This window comes from Oncorhynchus mykiss, chromosome 21, assembly GCF_057628025.1.
Source record: "Oncorhynchus mykiss isolate SJ-2025 chromosome 21, ASM5762802v1, whole genome shotgun sequence".
NCBI lineage: Eukaryota > Metazoa > Chordata > Actinopteri > Salmoniformes > Salmonidae > Oncorhynchus > Oncorhynchus mykiss.
Genome location: NC_143042.1, coordinates 33,770,047 through 33,786,893, shown reverse-complemented (window position 1 = coordinate 33,786,893; position 16,847 = coordinate 33,770,047). Strand labels below are relative to the sequence as shown.

Sequence of the window (16,847 nt, the reverse complement as noted above, 5' to 3'; positions counted from 1 at the left end):
GCAATGATACTGTTTAGCATCTCGTTATGATCACAGTGACTTTAATTTACTACCATCTGCTGGACAAAGTTGGTCATTACGACCGATGAGCGCTCTTTACGACTTGTCATAATAAACTCGACGCCCGCTCCGCCAAGTTCAAATTTCACAAATCAAATTTCACGGCGTGAATGGTTTGCAGATAGATGGACGTCGTCGGACCCAAAGATTAGCCACATTTCAATGCAAAATTATTACAGTATTTTATCAAACCATAGAGAACTTATTGTCTAACGCTAATTGAAAATGCATTTGGCTTTCTCGCAATGCAGGTGGAATTGGACTACTCATTCCCTGTCTTGCTAGCTGGCTACTACTGGCTAGCAATATAGGTGCAAATTGGTGTTGCAATTAATTAGCGTGCGAATGACTAGTCATATGTTCAATAAAATCAAAGACGAGGATTGTTGTGGCGAAAGAATCACGTACAAAAACTGCATATTTAACCAAACCGCTCTGGAAAATCAAGTTACCAGCAAACGGCATTATTTTTTTCGCTCCAAAAACTCAACGGGTTTGCTAACGTTACTAGCTAATTGTAGTAGCAGCAGCCAACTAATAATTTGATCATTTGGACAATAACTCGATTATTCAGATCAGGGGCGTCCTGGTTAAGACAGGTTTGACTTCAACCACCTGCCTACATTTATTAATGTTAATAGCTAAATCAAGATAATTAAAGTTCAACCAATCATGGTAAGTATGGTGACCTGGTTGATAGCTCTGGTCCAGTGCGTTAGTGTCCGTGAGGAACGAGCACGAACGCCTTGAACCAGAGCTAACCTGAGACATTATCAAGTAGTTAACATCCTTGTTAATAACAGTCTGAAATAGTTGCAATGAGTTACCAGATAGCCTTTTGGCCTGCTTAGCAATGTGTGTTAGCTTTATGTGGAATCTGCAACAATTGGACCCCATGCATTGGTGACTATTGAAGTGAGTAGGCTACTTCCCAGCAATGTCTATGAACACACCACTAACTATATAATTGCTACTCTGTCCTCTGAACCTCTGTTATACAATCAGTGCTCACACAATTTTAAATCAACGTCTGATAGGCACTCCTATAAATATTGGGAACCTAATCTGTACTTTAATGAACAGAGGGAGAACATGAAGGCTGTGAGCCAGCAGCAAGCCAGCCAGCTCTTACACAACAAGTTTGTTGTTGTCCTGGGGGACTCGAGTAAGTGAACCACTGACATACATTGTTTTGTACAGTCTTGCATATCTCCAGGCCCAAGAAGCCCTAGCCCAGGGGTATCATATCTTACCCAACGACGTCTGGATACTGCAGTTTTTTTTGTTCAACCTGTTAATGAATTGCGCCCACCTAGTGTCCCAGGCCTAAATCATTGCCTGATTAGAGGGAAACAAATAAACACTAACAAACAAAGCAGTAGAACTGGCTTCCGGGGTCAAGATTTGAATTTGAGTGCTTGCCTGTGGTTATCAAATTGAATGTGCAGTGCACCCTTTGGATGACAAATTGCCAACTGAACTTACGTTGTCAGTCAATGTCCATCATTTGTGTTCTCCACAGTTCAGCGCTCAGTGTATAAGGACATTGTGCTTCTGCTGCAAAAGGACAAATATCTCAGCTTGGCTCAGCTCAAGAGTAAGGTAAACCTTGACTCACAGATTTGGTAGGTGAAAGTGAGATATCCCATGCAACATTTCTAGAAAGAAATTTGATCTATAGATTAAGTCTGGGTGATATATTGTCTTTTAAAGTATAACGGTATCCACATACCCGTATGGATTTTTACAATACTGTCTATAAAGGTATTACCATACAGTGCTAAATAAATGAGAACTTCACTGTCAGTTTTGTTGAGTATAAAAACAACATTTGATTGGAGAAAGCACATTAAAACCATTTAGAATGCATTAGTTGCCATCCTAGGGTCATGCACGACTCATAAAATAGAACTTGTATTATTCAGAAACATAAAATACTATCATAACGCCATAACTGTAAAAAAAAATAAGAAAAACATTGATATGCTATTTTTAACATATTGTCCAACCTTACTGTAGATGCATTCTATTTCTCTATTGTAATATTTTTGCAGCTTTGCTTTCAATGTGTCCCAAAAAATTTTTTTTTAAAGATCCATGATTGATTTAATAATGCCAGGACTAAAGTGGCTTCTAGCTTCTTCCCCCTCACAATCTACCCCCTCATCACCAGGGAGAGATGAGCTTCGAGCAGGACATCCTGGTGGAGGGCGGACGGCTGGGTCAAATGACCAACGGGACGGAATACCGTGAGGTGCGTCACTAGGATGAGAAGACGGTGATTCTTTAGGAAGTATACCTGCACTGGGAATGAATGGTCCTATTTGACACAATTATAACTCTGCACTCCCTGATCTCTTATGACATCGGTCTTCTCCTTTATCTCGTCCTAAGGTGCGTCAGTTCCGCTCAGACCACCACCTGGTGCGGTTCTACTTCCTGACGAGGATCTACTCGCGCTACATGCAGAGCATCCTGAGGGACTTTGAAGACGGTCTCAAACCAGACGTCGTCATCGTTAACTCCTGTCTCTGGGACGTCTCCAGGTGACCAGTCTGTTAAGGATGTCTGCAGGTTTTACACACACTTAAAAAAATAAAAAAAATCCCGTCAAGCATTCATGATACCTACTAGGTCTGTTTTATAGTGTTGACATTGTTAATCTTCTCAATCTGAAAAGTCCAAGAAGAAAAGGGGGTAATCAACTAAAAGGCAAGACGAGGACAGTCTGCTTATGGATAATTCCTGTTTTCCTTTCATGTCTTCAAATCCGAAATAAGTTTAAGTTGTCATATTGCTGAAAACAAAAAAGCACTCATTATACAAGTAGATAATGATGAGCGAAGATAAAGAATCGGTTCCATTTCTCATTACTGGTGATGCGGGTGGGGCTAAATCTCTAGTCCTGTATCATTGGTCAAATGCATATCCTTTCCAAACCAAGCCTTCAAAATAAGAGTTTGGTGTGTTGTGCGACAAATCTTTGTTTTAGTTGCAGATGCCAATGCTGAATAAACCAATAAGCCATTAGAGACTGAATGGTTTTATTGGTTCAGTAGGGATGTGTAATGGACTCTAGTTTTCTTATTATGGTAAAGTGTTTTCTAAAAATGTTTTTGCTGTGGCGGTTGACTTTGCATTGCCTCCTTGAGGGCTGGCTGCTACAGTCATAGCTTTAGGCTATTGCATTCGGAAGATATTCAGACCCTTGCATTTTTCCACATTTTGTGACGTTACAGTCTTCTTTTAAAATTGATTTAATAGTTTTTTCCCCACCTGAATCTACCCCATAATGACAAAACCATTAAAAAATATGTATAAAAAAAAATGTTTATCACATTTACATAAGTATTCAGACCCTTTACTCAGTACTTTGTTGAAGCACCTTTGGCAGCGATTACAGCCTCAAGTCTTCTTGGGTATGACGCTACAAGCTTGGCACACCTGTATTTGGTGAGTTTCTCCCATTTTTCTCTTCAGATCTTCAAGCTCTGTCGGGTTGGATGGGGAGTATCGCTGCACAGCTATTTTGAAGTCTCTCCAGAGATGTTCGATCGGGTTCAATTCCGGGTTCTGGCTGGGCTGCTCAAGGACATTCAGAGACTTGTCCCGAAGCCACTCCTGTGTTGTCTGGGCTGTGTGCTTAGGGTCGTTGTCCAAAGGACAGATCTCTCTGTCCTTTACCCTGTTAATCTTTCCCTTGATCCTGACTAGTTTCCCAGTCCCTGCTGCTGAAAAAATCCCCACATCATGATGCTGTCACCACCATGCTTCACTTTAGGGATGGTGCCAGGTTTCATCCAGACATGACGCTTGGCATTCAGGCCAAAGAGTTCAATCTTGGTTTCATCAGACCAGAGAATCTTGTTTATCTTTTTCTGAGAGTCCTTTAGGTGCAAACTCCAAGTGGGCTGTCATGTCTTTTACTGAGGAGTGGCTTTTCTCTGGCCACTCTACCACAAAGGCCTTATTGATGGAGTGCTGCAGAGATGGGAGAATCTTTCCAGAGGGACAACCTTCTCCAGTGACCATCGGGTTCTTGGTCATCTCCCTGACCAAGGCCTTTCTCCCCCGACTGCTCAGGTTGGCCAGGTGGCCAGCTCTAGGAAGAGTCTTGATGGTTCCAAACTTCTTCCATTTAAGAATGATGGAGGCCACTGTGTTCTTGGGGACCTTCAATGCTGGTACCCTTCCCCAGATCTGTGCCTAGTCACAATCCTGTCTCGGACTGCAAGAGGACAATTCCTTCGCCCTCATGACTTGGTTTTTGCTCTGACATGCACTGTCAACTGTGGGACCTTTTTATATAGACAGGTGTGTGCCTTTACAAATCATGTCCAATCAATTGAATTAACCACAGGTGGACTCCAAGTTGTAGAAACATTTCAAGGATGATCAATGGAAACAGGATGCACCTGAGCTCAATTTGAGTCTCATAGCAAAGGGTCTGAATACGTATGTTAATAAGATTTATTTTATTTTATACATTTGCAAAATAAACTGCTCGCTTTGACATTATGGGGTATTATGTGTGGATTGGGAGGGGGGGGGGGGGGGGGGTGTTTAATCAATTTCAGAATAAGGCTGTAATGTAACAAAATGTAGAAAAAGTCATGGGTTAACAGGGAGTACAGGAGGGGACTAAGTACACACCCCTGAGGGGCTCCAGTGTTGAGGATCAGCGTGGCAGACGTGTTGTTGCCTACCCTTACCACCTGAGGGTGGCCCGTCAGGAAGGCCAGGATCCAGTTGCAGAGGGAGGTGTTTAGTCCCAGGGTCCTTAGCTTAGTGATGAGCTTTTTGGGCACGCTGAGCGTGAACAGCATTCTCATAGGTGTTCCTTTCGTCCAGGTGGGAAAAGGCAGTGTGGAGTGCAATAGAGATTGTGGATCTGTTGGGGCGGTATGCAAATTGGATTGGGTCTGGGTATCCGGGAGGATGCTGTTGTGAGCCATGCCCAGCCTTTCAAAGCACTTTATGGCTACCGACGTGAGTGCTATGGGGCGGTAATCGTTTAGGCAGGTTACCTTTGCTTCCTTGGATACAGCGACAATGGTGGTCTGCTTGAAACGTAGGAATTATAGACTCGGTCAGGGAGAGGTTGTAAATGTCAGGGAAGACACTTGCCAGTTGGTCCGCGCATGCTTTGAGTACATGTCCTGGTAATCCGTCTGGCCCCGCGGCTTTGTGAATGTTGACCTGTTAAAGGTCTTGCTCACATTGGCTACCGAGAGCGTTATCACACAGTCGTCCAGAAATGCTGGTGCTCACATGCATGCTTCAGTGTTGCTTACCTCGAAGCCAGCGTAAAAGGCATTCAGCTCGTCTGGTAGGCTCGCGTCACTGAGGAGCTCGCGTCTGGGTCTCCCTTTGTAGCCCATAATAGTTTTCAAGCTCTGCAACATCCGAGGAGCATCAGTCGGTGTAGTAGGATTCAATCTTAATCCTTTATTGACGCTTTGCTTGTTCGTCTGAGGGCATAGTGGGATTGCTTACAAGCGTCCGGATTAGTGTCCCGCTCCTTGAAAGCGGCAGCTCTAGTCTTTAGCTCTGTTAGGTTCTATTTATCAGAGTAAGAACTTGACGGACACCATGAAAGCTTAAACTAGTGATGCACCGATATGACATTTTTTTTGTCCGATACCGAAATCCAATATTTTCCTTGCCCAAAAAAACAATACTGATAACCGATATTAAAAATGTTAGTGGCCTTTTAAGCATTCTAGTACAGTTAATTATTTAACAGGCACACGGACGCAGCGGTCTAAGGCACTGCATCTCGGTGCAAGAGGCGTAACTACAGTCCCTGGTTCAAATCCAGGCTGTATCACATCCGGCCGTGATTGGGAGTCCCATAGGGCGGCGCACAATTGGCCCAGCGTCGTCCGGGCCATCATTGTAAAACTCTTAGTTAAATGAAGGTTATACCCACACACACATACACCACACTGACCAAAAAGTTATTTTGTTGGCATTTACTTTTTCTCCCCATTACCAGTAAAACCGATTTCTTTCACTTACTTGCTGTGCTGTTTTGTTAAGTTATTTCATTCTCAACCAGGATTTCTATTGAACGGCGTTTGTTTTTGCGTGTCAAAAAAGATACACGTCAAATACCACTACTATTTGACATGTTAAGTAACACTATTTGACCAATCAGGACCTGAATACAACATAATATGACATCACATAATTTAATACGTTAGTTAATTTGTTACGTAGTTATTACACATTGATTACACTTTCCCTCGTATTTCATATGTTACAATGATTCATCGATACTTATGCTATGAAGCTGGTAAAGTTGTCTCGGGCACCTGCAGGGCTGGTCATTTAAAAAAAAAATGCTAGCTAGCTTATGGATGCAAACAATGTTCTTCCCCAAAAACATAGCAAAATGACAACTGTTTCAGTAGCTATAGTTAGCTAGCTAACTATATAGCTAGGTGTCATCTAAAATAACCCTAATTTATAAGACAGTTATTTGATTAATGGTGGTCGGACCCATCTATGTGAAGTTAGCCACAATAAGGATTAGCCACAATAGTGGACTTTGCGGTTAGCCTTCAAAATCAAAGTTTGGCATAATTCTATTTGTATTAATTTGCATCACTGTCAAAGACACTTATTTTGAAGGCAAACTTCAAATTCCACTTTTGTGCCTAATCCTTATTATGGCTAGCTCCACAACACATTACTTGGTCCGGTCAAGCTCTCTAGACTGATGAAGCTAGCTGGCTGCTTATAACGTTAGCTTTGGGCAACAGGGTTAAGTAGCTGGCTAGCTATTTATTTTCATGAACTGAAGTTCAATTTCAATAGACTAACAACAAGTGGCAACCTAGCTAATACTTACTCACAATAATTCCTAAGTCATTGCTAAGAATAATGAAAATGACTGCAGTTTCAATTGGTCATTGTTTTCAGGCTGGTTGTATTGGTGCTTGCTAGGTACCAAGCTAAAGCTAGCTATCCCAGAAGTTGCGGTATTGTAAACACATCATTCGTGGTCTGTGTTTGCTTGTTTGCAGACTTTTTTGTACAGCTTTGACAGTGCTACTGTATCTTTTTTGACACTCAAAGACCCAAACGGCGTTCCATATTATGTATGTATGTCGTGAAGCTAATAGCAGTGACGCTATTACTGTGTAACTCTGGTAGGGCAACATCTGAAAAATAGCGCACTTGGTAGTGTGTACCGGTGCTCGACCAGTCGGCAAAAGCCAACATCCACGACAGAGAACGGTTGATTGTCAAGGGCTTTAATGGATTTCACCTTTGAGTTGTCTCGCTGAAATTCTCTTACTCTTTCAAATCAAATCAAATTGTATTTGTCACATACACATGGTTAGCAGATGTTAATGCGAGTGTAGCGAAATGCTTGTGCTTCTAGTTCCGACAATGCAGTAATAACCAACAAGTAATCTAGCTAACAATTCCAAAACTACTACCTTATACACACAAGTGTAAGGGGATAAAGAATATGTACATAAAGATATGAGTGAGTGATGGTACAGAGCGGCATAGGCAAGATACAGTAGATGGTATTAAGTGCAGTATATACATATGAGATGAGTATGTAAACAAAGTGGCATAGTTAAAGTGGCTAGTGATACATGTATTACATAAAGATGCAGTAGATGATATAGAGTACAGTATATACATATACATATGAGATGAATAATGTAGGGTATGTAAACATTATATTAGGTAGCATTGTTTAAAGTGGCTAGTGATATATTTTACATAATTTCCCATCAATTCCCATTATTAAAGTGGCTGGAGTTGAGTCAGTGTGTTGGCAGCAGCCACTCAATGATAGTGGTGGCTGTTTAACAGTCTGATGGCCTTGAGATAGAAGCTGTTTTTCAGCCTCTCGGTCCCAGCTTTGATGCACCTGTACTGACCTCGCCTTCTGGATGATAGCGGGGTGAACAGGCAGTGGCTCGGGTGGTTGTTGTCCTTGATGATCTTTATGGCCTTCCTGTGACATCGGGTGGTGTAGGTGTCCTGGAGGGCAGGTAGTTTGCCCCCGGTGATGCGTTGTGCAGACCTCACTACCCTCTGGAGAGCCTTACGGTTGTGGGCGGAGCAGTTGCCGTACCAGGCGGTGATACAGCCCGACAGGATGCTCTCGATTGTGCATCTGTAGAAGTTTGTGAGTGCTTTTGGTGACAAGCCAAATTTCTTCAGCCTCCTGAGGTTGAAGAGGCGCTGCTGCGCCTTCTTCACGATGCTGTCTGTGTGGGTGGACCAGTTCAGTTTGTCTGTGATGTGTACGCCGATGAACTTAAAACTTACTACCCTCTCCACTACTGTTCCATCGATGTGGATAGGGGGGTGTTCCCTCTGCTGTTTCCTGAAGTCCACAATCATCTCCTTAGTTTTGTTGACGTTGAGTGTGAGGTTATTTTCCTGACACCACACTCCGAGGGCCCTCACCTCCTCCCTGTAGGCCGTCTCGTCGTTGTTGGTAATCAAGCCTACCACTGTTGTGTCGTCGCGAACTTGATGATTTTCAAATGACTGCTCGACTTGTTGACTGCTCTTTTCACACAGCAGTCATTGTGTGTGCTAGGTTAGGAATTCTGTGTTGCCACATTAAATTTTGCGCTACACGTGCGTCATTGCGCCATGTACCTATGTTATATGGGTATGCTTGGTAGCTTTGACATATACCGATGTTGGCATTTTTAGCTAATATCGTCCAATTCCGATATGTTCACCCCTATATCGTGCATCCCTAGCTTAAACCAAGTTTATTCTTCCCAGAGGGTCAATACAGCTGCATCAGGCAGACACGGTTCCACCGGTGGTAGTATACATACCCCAATTTGGGTGGAGTCTCCTCCTTATCGCTAAACATGGCATATTTATTGCTTGGCAGGAAACTAAGTGATACGGGCAATAAACAGTTCCCTTAACGCACTCAGCCCATTCCAAGCTTAATTGCTCCCACCATAACCCTTCCTCCTACAGATAACCAATAACTCCAGATAACCATTAAGACCCTCGGCTATGGCACCCCTCATGTCTCTATTATAACTAATGATTAATAATGTTTAAAGCTCGGAAATCCAAACCCATCAGCTCGATGCAGATGTTGCCTGTAATCCATGGGTTCTGGTTGGGATATGTACATACGATCACTGTGGGGACGACGTCGTCAATGCACTTATTGATGAAGCCGGTGACTGAGGTGGTATTTATAACAGTTAAAACGGCCAAGAAGTAGCCAATTCTAATGGAGGCCTATTCATTTTCTAGAGTACAGACACAATTAAAACATTGACAGATTAAATTGTTTCTGTAGGGCCTATAAGCAAACAATAAATAAATGGGCACATTTGAAAACGGGCGTAGAGCCACTTGGGCCATGAGATCAAATCTTTCCCCAAAATTGCTTTTCTGGCCATCCCTTCCCATTTTCAACTCCCCATTTGCAGATTTTTCTTAACTGAATTACACATGTTAATGCCACTGAATAGTGGCTACAAAGCACAATAAGGCCGACATCAAACGCTATAACGACTACTCAGCGAAAGCAAACGCAGGACATAAGTGGAAATAAAAGGCATAAATCAAAGGATTGGTTACACTAATCAAGGGAGCGAAGAAACTTGACTGAACAAATGGAGAAATCAGGAAGTAGGCCTAGACTACAAAGGAAAACTCTACGTTTTTAAAGGGAGCCGAGGCCACGCCTGGCCTTATTCAGCACAGCTTAATGGACAGCGCTTCTCCTACATCTCCACTCTTTGTCACTCGTACGCGGAGCTCTGTGGTGATGAAATGGACAACTCCTCTGTTCAGTTGGCAATAGATTCTGTATATCCCCTTTAGGGGAATTTTTGACAGGTTATAGGCGTTGTCCTTTTTTGCCTCAGTGGATTAACGTGAACTTTTTCTGACCAGAAAGTTGACGCAATTGAGTGGCTGCAAGGGGAAGGTATTTGGCCCACTAACCGAAATGGAATAGAATGCTTAAAACCTTGGTATTATATCTATGGCTTAAAACACACAACCACCTTTAAGGTCATACACTTGTAGCCTAAGCTTGCCAAATCATGGTCCTTTGCTTTCACAACAAACGCTCAACTCTTATTTTGAAAGCTAGGTTGGACAGGATATGCATATGGTAAATGAGATGGGACTACAGATATAGCCCCACCCACATAACAAGTGATGAGAAAAATAACCAATTCCTTATTTTCTCATATTATTTAGAAAAATAGTGATTTTACATTTTTGGCAGTTTTTAGGCTAGTTCCAACTAAAAGCAACTTGTTTTTTGATATTATGGATTTAAAAACATGAAAATGTGAACAAATGTATCGTACTTGGAAATATAATCACATTTTGAATTATGTGGAAAAGCATTTAGCATCTGACAATTTTGGGCATAAAAATGGCCTAATGTTTTTCTTGTTTGGACCGATGACATAAGCACATTTTCACCGTTACTACATTTTGTTTAATTATTGGAGTGGCTCGCAACGCGAGTGATGTGGATACGTAGATAGATACCTTTTCATTTCGCCTGTAAGAACAAGTTCTCCAGTCTGACTAGTCTTCGCTGCCATAGAGGAATAACGGAGCACAGTGACAGTCATGCTTGCGCCTTAACATCAATGAAAACCGCAAGTTTCTAGCCCAAACCCCATTCTACCGCGAATTGGCGCATATGTTATAGAATTTTATAAACCATGTCGCGGGCCGTTTTTTAAATTACTCATGGTCTGTGAGGTTTTTGGTTTGATAACACACGACCATGTTTAGTCATGTTGCCTGGCTTGCTAGCTAACATGGTACCCCTTGGTGATGCACACATTTGGATGGAAAAAGAAAAAGGGATAGTTGGCCTACTCATAGTAGTGCCTTAAAAGTAGGAAGCGTATGCCTAATCAATGTAATTCTAAGCTAAATCTGAATCCAAAATCCATATTTTTCTGGTGTTCTTTATTCTGTTTGGTGCCTAACTTTAGGGAGCAGTGTGTGTGTGTGAGAGAGAAAATGGATGTGTGTGTGTGAGAGAGGGAGAGTGTGTAAGCTGTGTGTAAAGTTGTCTGAAGAGTAGGCTAAAGATGTGGGGTCCCCCGCCTTCCTTAATGAAAAGGCAGATCAAGGGCCTCCCGGGTGGCGCAGTGGTTAAGGGCGCAGGGATTTGGAGGTGGAGGGTCCGTCATGGTCTGGGGTGGTGTGTCAGAGCATCATCGGACTGAGCTTGTTGTCATTGCAGGCAATGTCAACGCTGTGTGTTACAGGGAAGACATCCTCTTCCCTTCCTGCATGCTCATCCTGCCATGACCCTCCAGCATGACAATGCCACCAGCCATACTGCTCGTTCCGTGCATGATTTCCTGCAGAGAGGAATGTCAGTGTTCTGCCAGGGCCAGCTAAGAGCCCGGATCTCAATCACATTGAGCACGTCTGGGACCTTTTGGATTGGAGGGTGAGGGCTAGGGCCATTCCCCACAAATGTCAGTACATGCAGGTGCCTTGATGGAAGAGTGGGGTAACAACTCACAGTAAGAAATGGCCAATCTGGTGCAGTCCATGAGGAGGAGATGCACTGCAGTACTTAATGCAGCTCGTAGCCACACCAGATAATGACTGTTACTTTTGATTTTGACCCCCACTTTGTTCAGGGACACATTATTCCATTTCTGTTAGTCACATGTCTGTGGAACTTGTTCAGTTTATGACTTAGTTGTTGAATCTTATGTTCATACAAATATTTAAACATGTTAAGTTTGCTGACAATAAACGCAGTTGACAGTGAGGACATTTATTTTTTTGCTGAGTTTGTGTGTGCGTGTCTTTATTTATTTTTATGAGTCACTCTGATGGCAGAACAACATAGCAAAATGTATAGAATTGCAGGAAATTAGCTTTAAAACAGCAACATTTTCTCTGCGGCCAAGTGGGCCTATATAATCTACAGTCAGAAACCGCTCTATTGTCCACAGCCACTACTACGCCCCGCCACTCCCCCATGCCAACTTTGCTGCTGATGAAAAATATCCTAGGGGAACACTGAACTGTGAAGTTAAATTCAATTTGTTGTATTGTGTAGAGGTGTAACTATCAGGGACAGGTTTTTGTGCAGAATGTATCCAAAACGGGAACATGCGTTCTGGGGGGGGGGGGGGGGGGACAGGGCTAACCCCTTGGGTATCCCGATACTACTCTGTATTGCGATCTTGAGCAAAATGATGGTATTGTGACAACTTCATCCTGAAAATACACATTTTCTTGCATTATGCAATTTTTGTGTGTGCACATTTAAACAACATTGAACTTTTTTTAGGGCCCTCACCAGTTTATCCCTGGTCTTGTCACCCAGGTATAACCCTAAATGGCACAATGAGTACCAGGAGAACCTTCATAAGCTCTTTGACAAGATGAACTCCATCCTGCCTCCTGAATGTCTGGTCATGTGGAACATGACCATGCCCCTGGGGAAGAGGATCGTAGGGGGCTTCTTCGTTCCTGAGGTAGATGGATGACGAGGCTGGGTTGTGTTCAATAAGCGCGGATTTGGAACCATCTTGATTTACTACCCAAACTTGAATGCTTATTTTTGGCTTTCCGCTTTAAGAACGTTTGCTCCTATTTAATGTGACCCAGTAATTTCTCAATTATAGTAAATGATGTACAGTGCACAACAATAATGGCTAAAGAACTATTATAGCTTCCCATTTTTAATTTCTCCCAACCAGATAGAGCACAGGGGCGCAACGCTGTGCTACGACGTGATCCAGGCCAACTTCTACAGCAGCAAAATGGCCGACGCCTACGGCCTTGACGTCCTGGACCTTCACTTCCAGTTCCGCTTCTCGCTTGAGCACCGCATGAAGGATGGGGTCCACTGGAACTCTCTGGCCCACCGACGCATCACCACCTTACTGCTGCAACATGCTGCAGAGGCCTGGGGAGTGGTGCTGCACTGTCCTGCCACTACGATTGGTTAGTACACACACACACACACACACACATACACACTGGAACTCTCTATCTCACTGATGCGTCACATCCTTACTGCTGCTGCACAGGTCTGGGGGTTTGTTCTACACTGTCCTCTCACCACCGTTAGTTAGTAGAACACCACACACATACAGTATAAGAAATATACATACACACATCACCTGTCTGTTTTTGAATTTGACTGTCAGTTGAAAGACTGGTATTCTTCTCCCTGTAGAGCACATTGGTCATTCAGAGCAGCAGCAGCTCAAAGCCTACACAAAAACCATGACCAAGAACACAGGTAAGTGGTGGCTTCCTCCTCACTGTATTGGTCAGTACAGTTTTACCATGCCAGGTTATCGTGACGTTGAGGTTATAAGAATATTTTGAAGAGTAAAAACTAGAGTACTAATGGGGAATTGTAAATAGGAGTTGGGTTTCAGTTCAACATCTGTTTAGAATCTGTGGAATGTCACTCTTGAACTCAGAGCTACGGTCTGTACATTGAGTCTGGAGCAGGATACTTATTTGGCCATTGGCCCAGTTGTACTGCAAAGACTTCTGATTGAAGATTTTTGTTCTGTGGACAAAAACTGAGGACAGGGGAGACTGAACATCTACCTCCCAGCATAACATCTATGATTTGTCCTTCTCAAATAAACCTATTTTTCTCCCCCTGATTTGCTTTGGAGTTGATGTTATTCCCTCATTGCTACACACCTGGCACTACCCACCAGAGCCTCATTTCAGGAGACCAGACCCCAGGATGATGAACCCAGGTCACTGCAGTGGTAAAGTGATTGACTTGACTGCCTGGTTCACTTGACTACTGTGGAGTTTAACCTACATCTTCACCTAATGCCACTTTAAAAAGGCTGCTGTCATTCACACCCACTTGACTTGCCTCCTTCACACCTATCCCTCTGTGAACAGCACCTGAGTAACCAAAAGTCCCACAACTGCGTAATGATTCATGACCACAGGTTATGGGAGGGTTTGGATCCTAAGGAATCTTTCGGTGAGTGGAGACAAATGTATGTATAATGTGTACTGACCCTGCGATGTAATTCACCAGTTGCCTGGGCAACGGAGAGGTTTGGACACTATGACGGATACGAGCCTCAGGCAAACTATTTCACTCCCAATTCAGCAGGTATGAATCAGATATTTGTATAATGACAACTTCATAATACAGCTCTTGTGAAACCTTTCTGGGAAGAACAATTCTGTATTCTTTAATTCAACTCACTCAACTGCAACATCCGTCTCTCCTCGTGTCCTGTATCTCTAAAGGTGGCAGCCTGCATTTGACTCTGTCCTTCAGATCTATGGAAGGATAGCTTACGTGCATTAAACTGAACAACATTTGTATTTTCTTTTTTAGCTCTAGGATGGCATCCTGCTGAGTACTCGGGCCGTGAACCCTACAGGCCTCTGGAAGGGAAATACAATGACTGCGGAGAACAGTTCTACGAGGTAAGGGACACTTCACCACTATTTCCCGTTTTCTCATGTAGATACTGGTTGTATGTTGCTTGAAATTATGACCCCTTTAAAAGTGGTGAGGTTGAAATTGCACTTAACTCCACCGTTTTAGCTTGGCCTTTAATCTGTGATTTGATTGCATTTATTTTTATTGTGAGGTGTTGCGATTCTAAATGCACTTTTAAATTGTCAAGTCACAATTTAACAATGTCCAACACATTTGAAAATTAATAGATACAATTTGACTTGATTCTATGAGGACGAGCTCCCCGACCACCCCAAGTTCGGCGCTGGCTACTTCAGCTTCGAGGAGAACCAAGCCAACAGACGGCCGACTGCCCCAGTGCATCACAGACACACGGCGGTCTACAGACATCACCCAGTCAGACACTCACTGAACAACAGATGCAGTGAAAATAACAGGATGGTCCGGAACAGTAGTAAGTTGAAACGCGTGCACACAGTAGTTTAATCATGGGACCTCTGACACTGGCCGTAGTAGACAAGACAGATTTTGGACACAGCCATGAAGTGTAATTCTTTGTACCTATCCCTCTAGATTCCATTGTGTGAAGTCTCTCCTCCCTTGCTTGGTGCAAAATGGATTTACAAGTAGAGCCTCTGCTCTGTATCAATCCTGGGGTGATTGGGCTATAAATTACTGTTTAGCACTCTCCCTTTTCTCTCTTCCAGCTGGACACTCCAGGCCGGTGCAGCATAATGAGGCCTACCACCCCAGACCCTACGTCCCTCGCCGTCCTGAGAACAAGTATGTGATGAGGAAGAAACAACCCAGGAAGCACTACGCCCCATACACATACCAGAGATACTGACTGGAAAGCTCTTATACAGGCCATGTAGCTCTTTGCTGTGGACTGTGCAAACTAGGACAGAGCTTTTCCTGGTTGGGTTAGGGGGGAAAACTCCTGGCACAGGAGTTTTTCCTGGACCATGTATATAGTGTTCAAACTCATGGTACTTGCTCGTGTATGGGCAGTGCTTAAAGTTATTTCAGAATTCTGTCATTTGCTCGTGCCTCAACTACATTCCTAGAGGGCTGTGTTGTCTTCTGCTCAAGTTTTTTTTTTTTTACTATTTTGAGGCTGTGATGTATTTTCTTGCCCTGGTGGGGGTTGGTTGTATGTTTAGGCATACTGGAAACATTTTACAATAAAATTACACTGATTTAATATTGAGTCTCCTTGTGTTTTAGTCCAGGTCTAGGCATGGAAGGAATTTCATGTTACCAAGTAATAAATTTTGTTAGGTAAGAACTTTATTGGTCTGTTTTTGGATACAGGACAGATGGATAATCACTCAGTCCACAATGAACACGTTATACAGTATAATGGCTTTTGAGATTAGGATGTGGCTAGTGCTGAAAGTTAACTATTCAGCATTTACAATTCATGTCTTTTCCACCCAGACATACTTGCATTCATCTACCATAATGACACCGGTACATATGATAGACCATAGTTGAATGACTAACACTTTGTGAAACCTGGTTGCTGTAGGCATGTCAAATTAGCGTCCCATCTCAACATAAGTTAAAGGTGTCTGAATTGGAACTTCATTGTCAGAGTGCCTGGACACCCTGATTTAGAATACATTAGTCTATCTCAAACGGGAATCACACATTAACGTGGCTAAATGGCATTTATTTCAGTGGTGAATTTGCTTGGTCCCGACTGCTGGTTTACACAGGTGTAGATTTAAATAATCACCACAGTACAAAAAAAAAGTGCAATGCATGAATAATTGTGCCATATGCCATTAACCAATTTCTGCTCCATCTCGCTTGGTGTGCATACATTTTGTTTGTTTCTCCATACTTTTAAATCAATTCTAGAGATGCAACATTTACGAGTCAAGTCGTTTTAAAAAGACTTCTGACAATCATGTAGAACGTGTTGGTAAAGAATAACAATTACTCTGTATTATAACTAGACGAGAACACTTGTGTGTCTCTTTGGCATAGATCGGTAATACCTTTTGACCAGGTGGTGTAGTGTAACCGTGTCCTGAGAGAATCTGATGAACAATAGGAAATGGACTGGAACTGAAAACATTTTTTGCATCTGATTGGAGGAGCTTGCTATCACTTGTGGACGCAGGCCAATGGGATGGCATCTTAGGTCATGAGGAGGCGGTGCACTTGCTGCAGGTGCTGCTGTGATAGGACAAGACGGTGCACCTGCTCCTGGCCCTTGGCACATGGGATGGCCACGCGCCCTATGAACACCGTACCCCCCTGCTTCTCCTCCTTGGCCTGAGAGGACAAGAGAGAAGAACAGGTCAAAGGACAACAAATACAGTCTTATGCCTAAACC

General features: G+C 43.0%; 2 protein-coding genes across 21 annotated transcripts in view; one reads left to right on the top strand and one right to left on the bottom strand.

Annotated features, from left to right (window-relative positions):
• The first annotated feature begins 48 nt into the window (after positions 1–48).
• fam113 (family with sequence similarity 113) lies at positions 49–15,704 on the top strand. Of its 6 annotated transcripts, none has more exons than XM_021577731.3 (13): positions 73–735; positions 1,144–1,225; positions 1,583–1,662; positions 2,234–2,314; positions 2,455–2,606; positions 12,407–12,557; positions 12,783–13,029; positions 13,265–13,330; positions 13,767–13,808; positions 14,105–14,182; positions 14,414–14,505; positions 14,774–14,954; positions 15,208–15,704. In XM_021577731.3, the coding sequence occupies exons 1-13, from the start codon at positions 733–735 to the stop codon at positions 15,345–15,347; spliced, it is 1,395 nt and encodes a 464-aa protein (XP_021433406.2). In that variant the 5' UTR covers positions 73–732; the 3' UTR covers positions 15,348–15,704. The 6 variants fall into 6 exon arrangements, with proteins under 6 accessions (XP_021433407.2, XP_021433406.2, XP_021433405.2 ...); XM_021577730.3 differs by having other exon boundaries at positions 13,767–13,820; XM_021577729.3 differs by having other exon boundaries at positions 13,722–13,808.
• A 68-nt stretch (positions 15,705–15,772) lies between these two features.
• LOC110500384 (dynactin subunit 1) overlaps positions 15,773–16,847 on the bottom strand; it is a 28,239-nt gene continuing 27,164 nt past the window's right edge. For all 15 annotated transcript variants that reach the window (XM_090214457.1, XM_090214458.1, XM_021577725.3 and 12 more), the window contains one exon: positions 15,773–16,786. In XM_090214457.1, the coding sequence (XP_090070583.1) occupies positions 16,649–16,786 (138 nt within the window). In that variant the 3' untranslated portion in view covers positions 15,773–16,648. The remainder of the gene's footprint in view (positions 16,787–16,847) is intronic.

What these genes read in the sequence shown, in the direction of transcription:
- fam113 (XM_021577726.3), top strand. An exon ending in GCGGAGAACAGTTCTACGAG is followed by an intron (nt 14,506 to 14,773) that starts GTAAGGGACACT and finishes TGATTCTATGAG; the next exon opens with GACGAGCTCCCCGACCACCC. An exon ending in CAGGATGGTCCGGAACAGTA is followed by an intron (nt 14,955 to 15,207) that starts GTAAGTTGAAAC and finishes TCTCTCTTCCAG; the next exon opens with CTGGACACTCCAGGCCGGTG.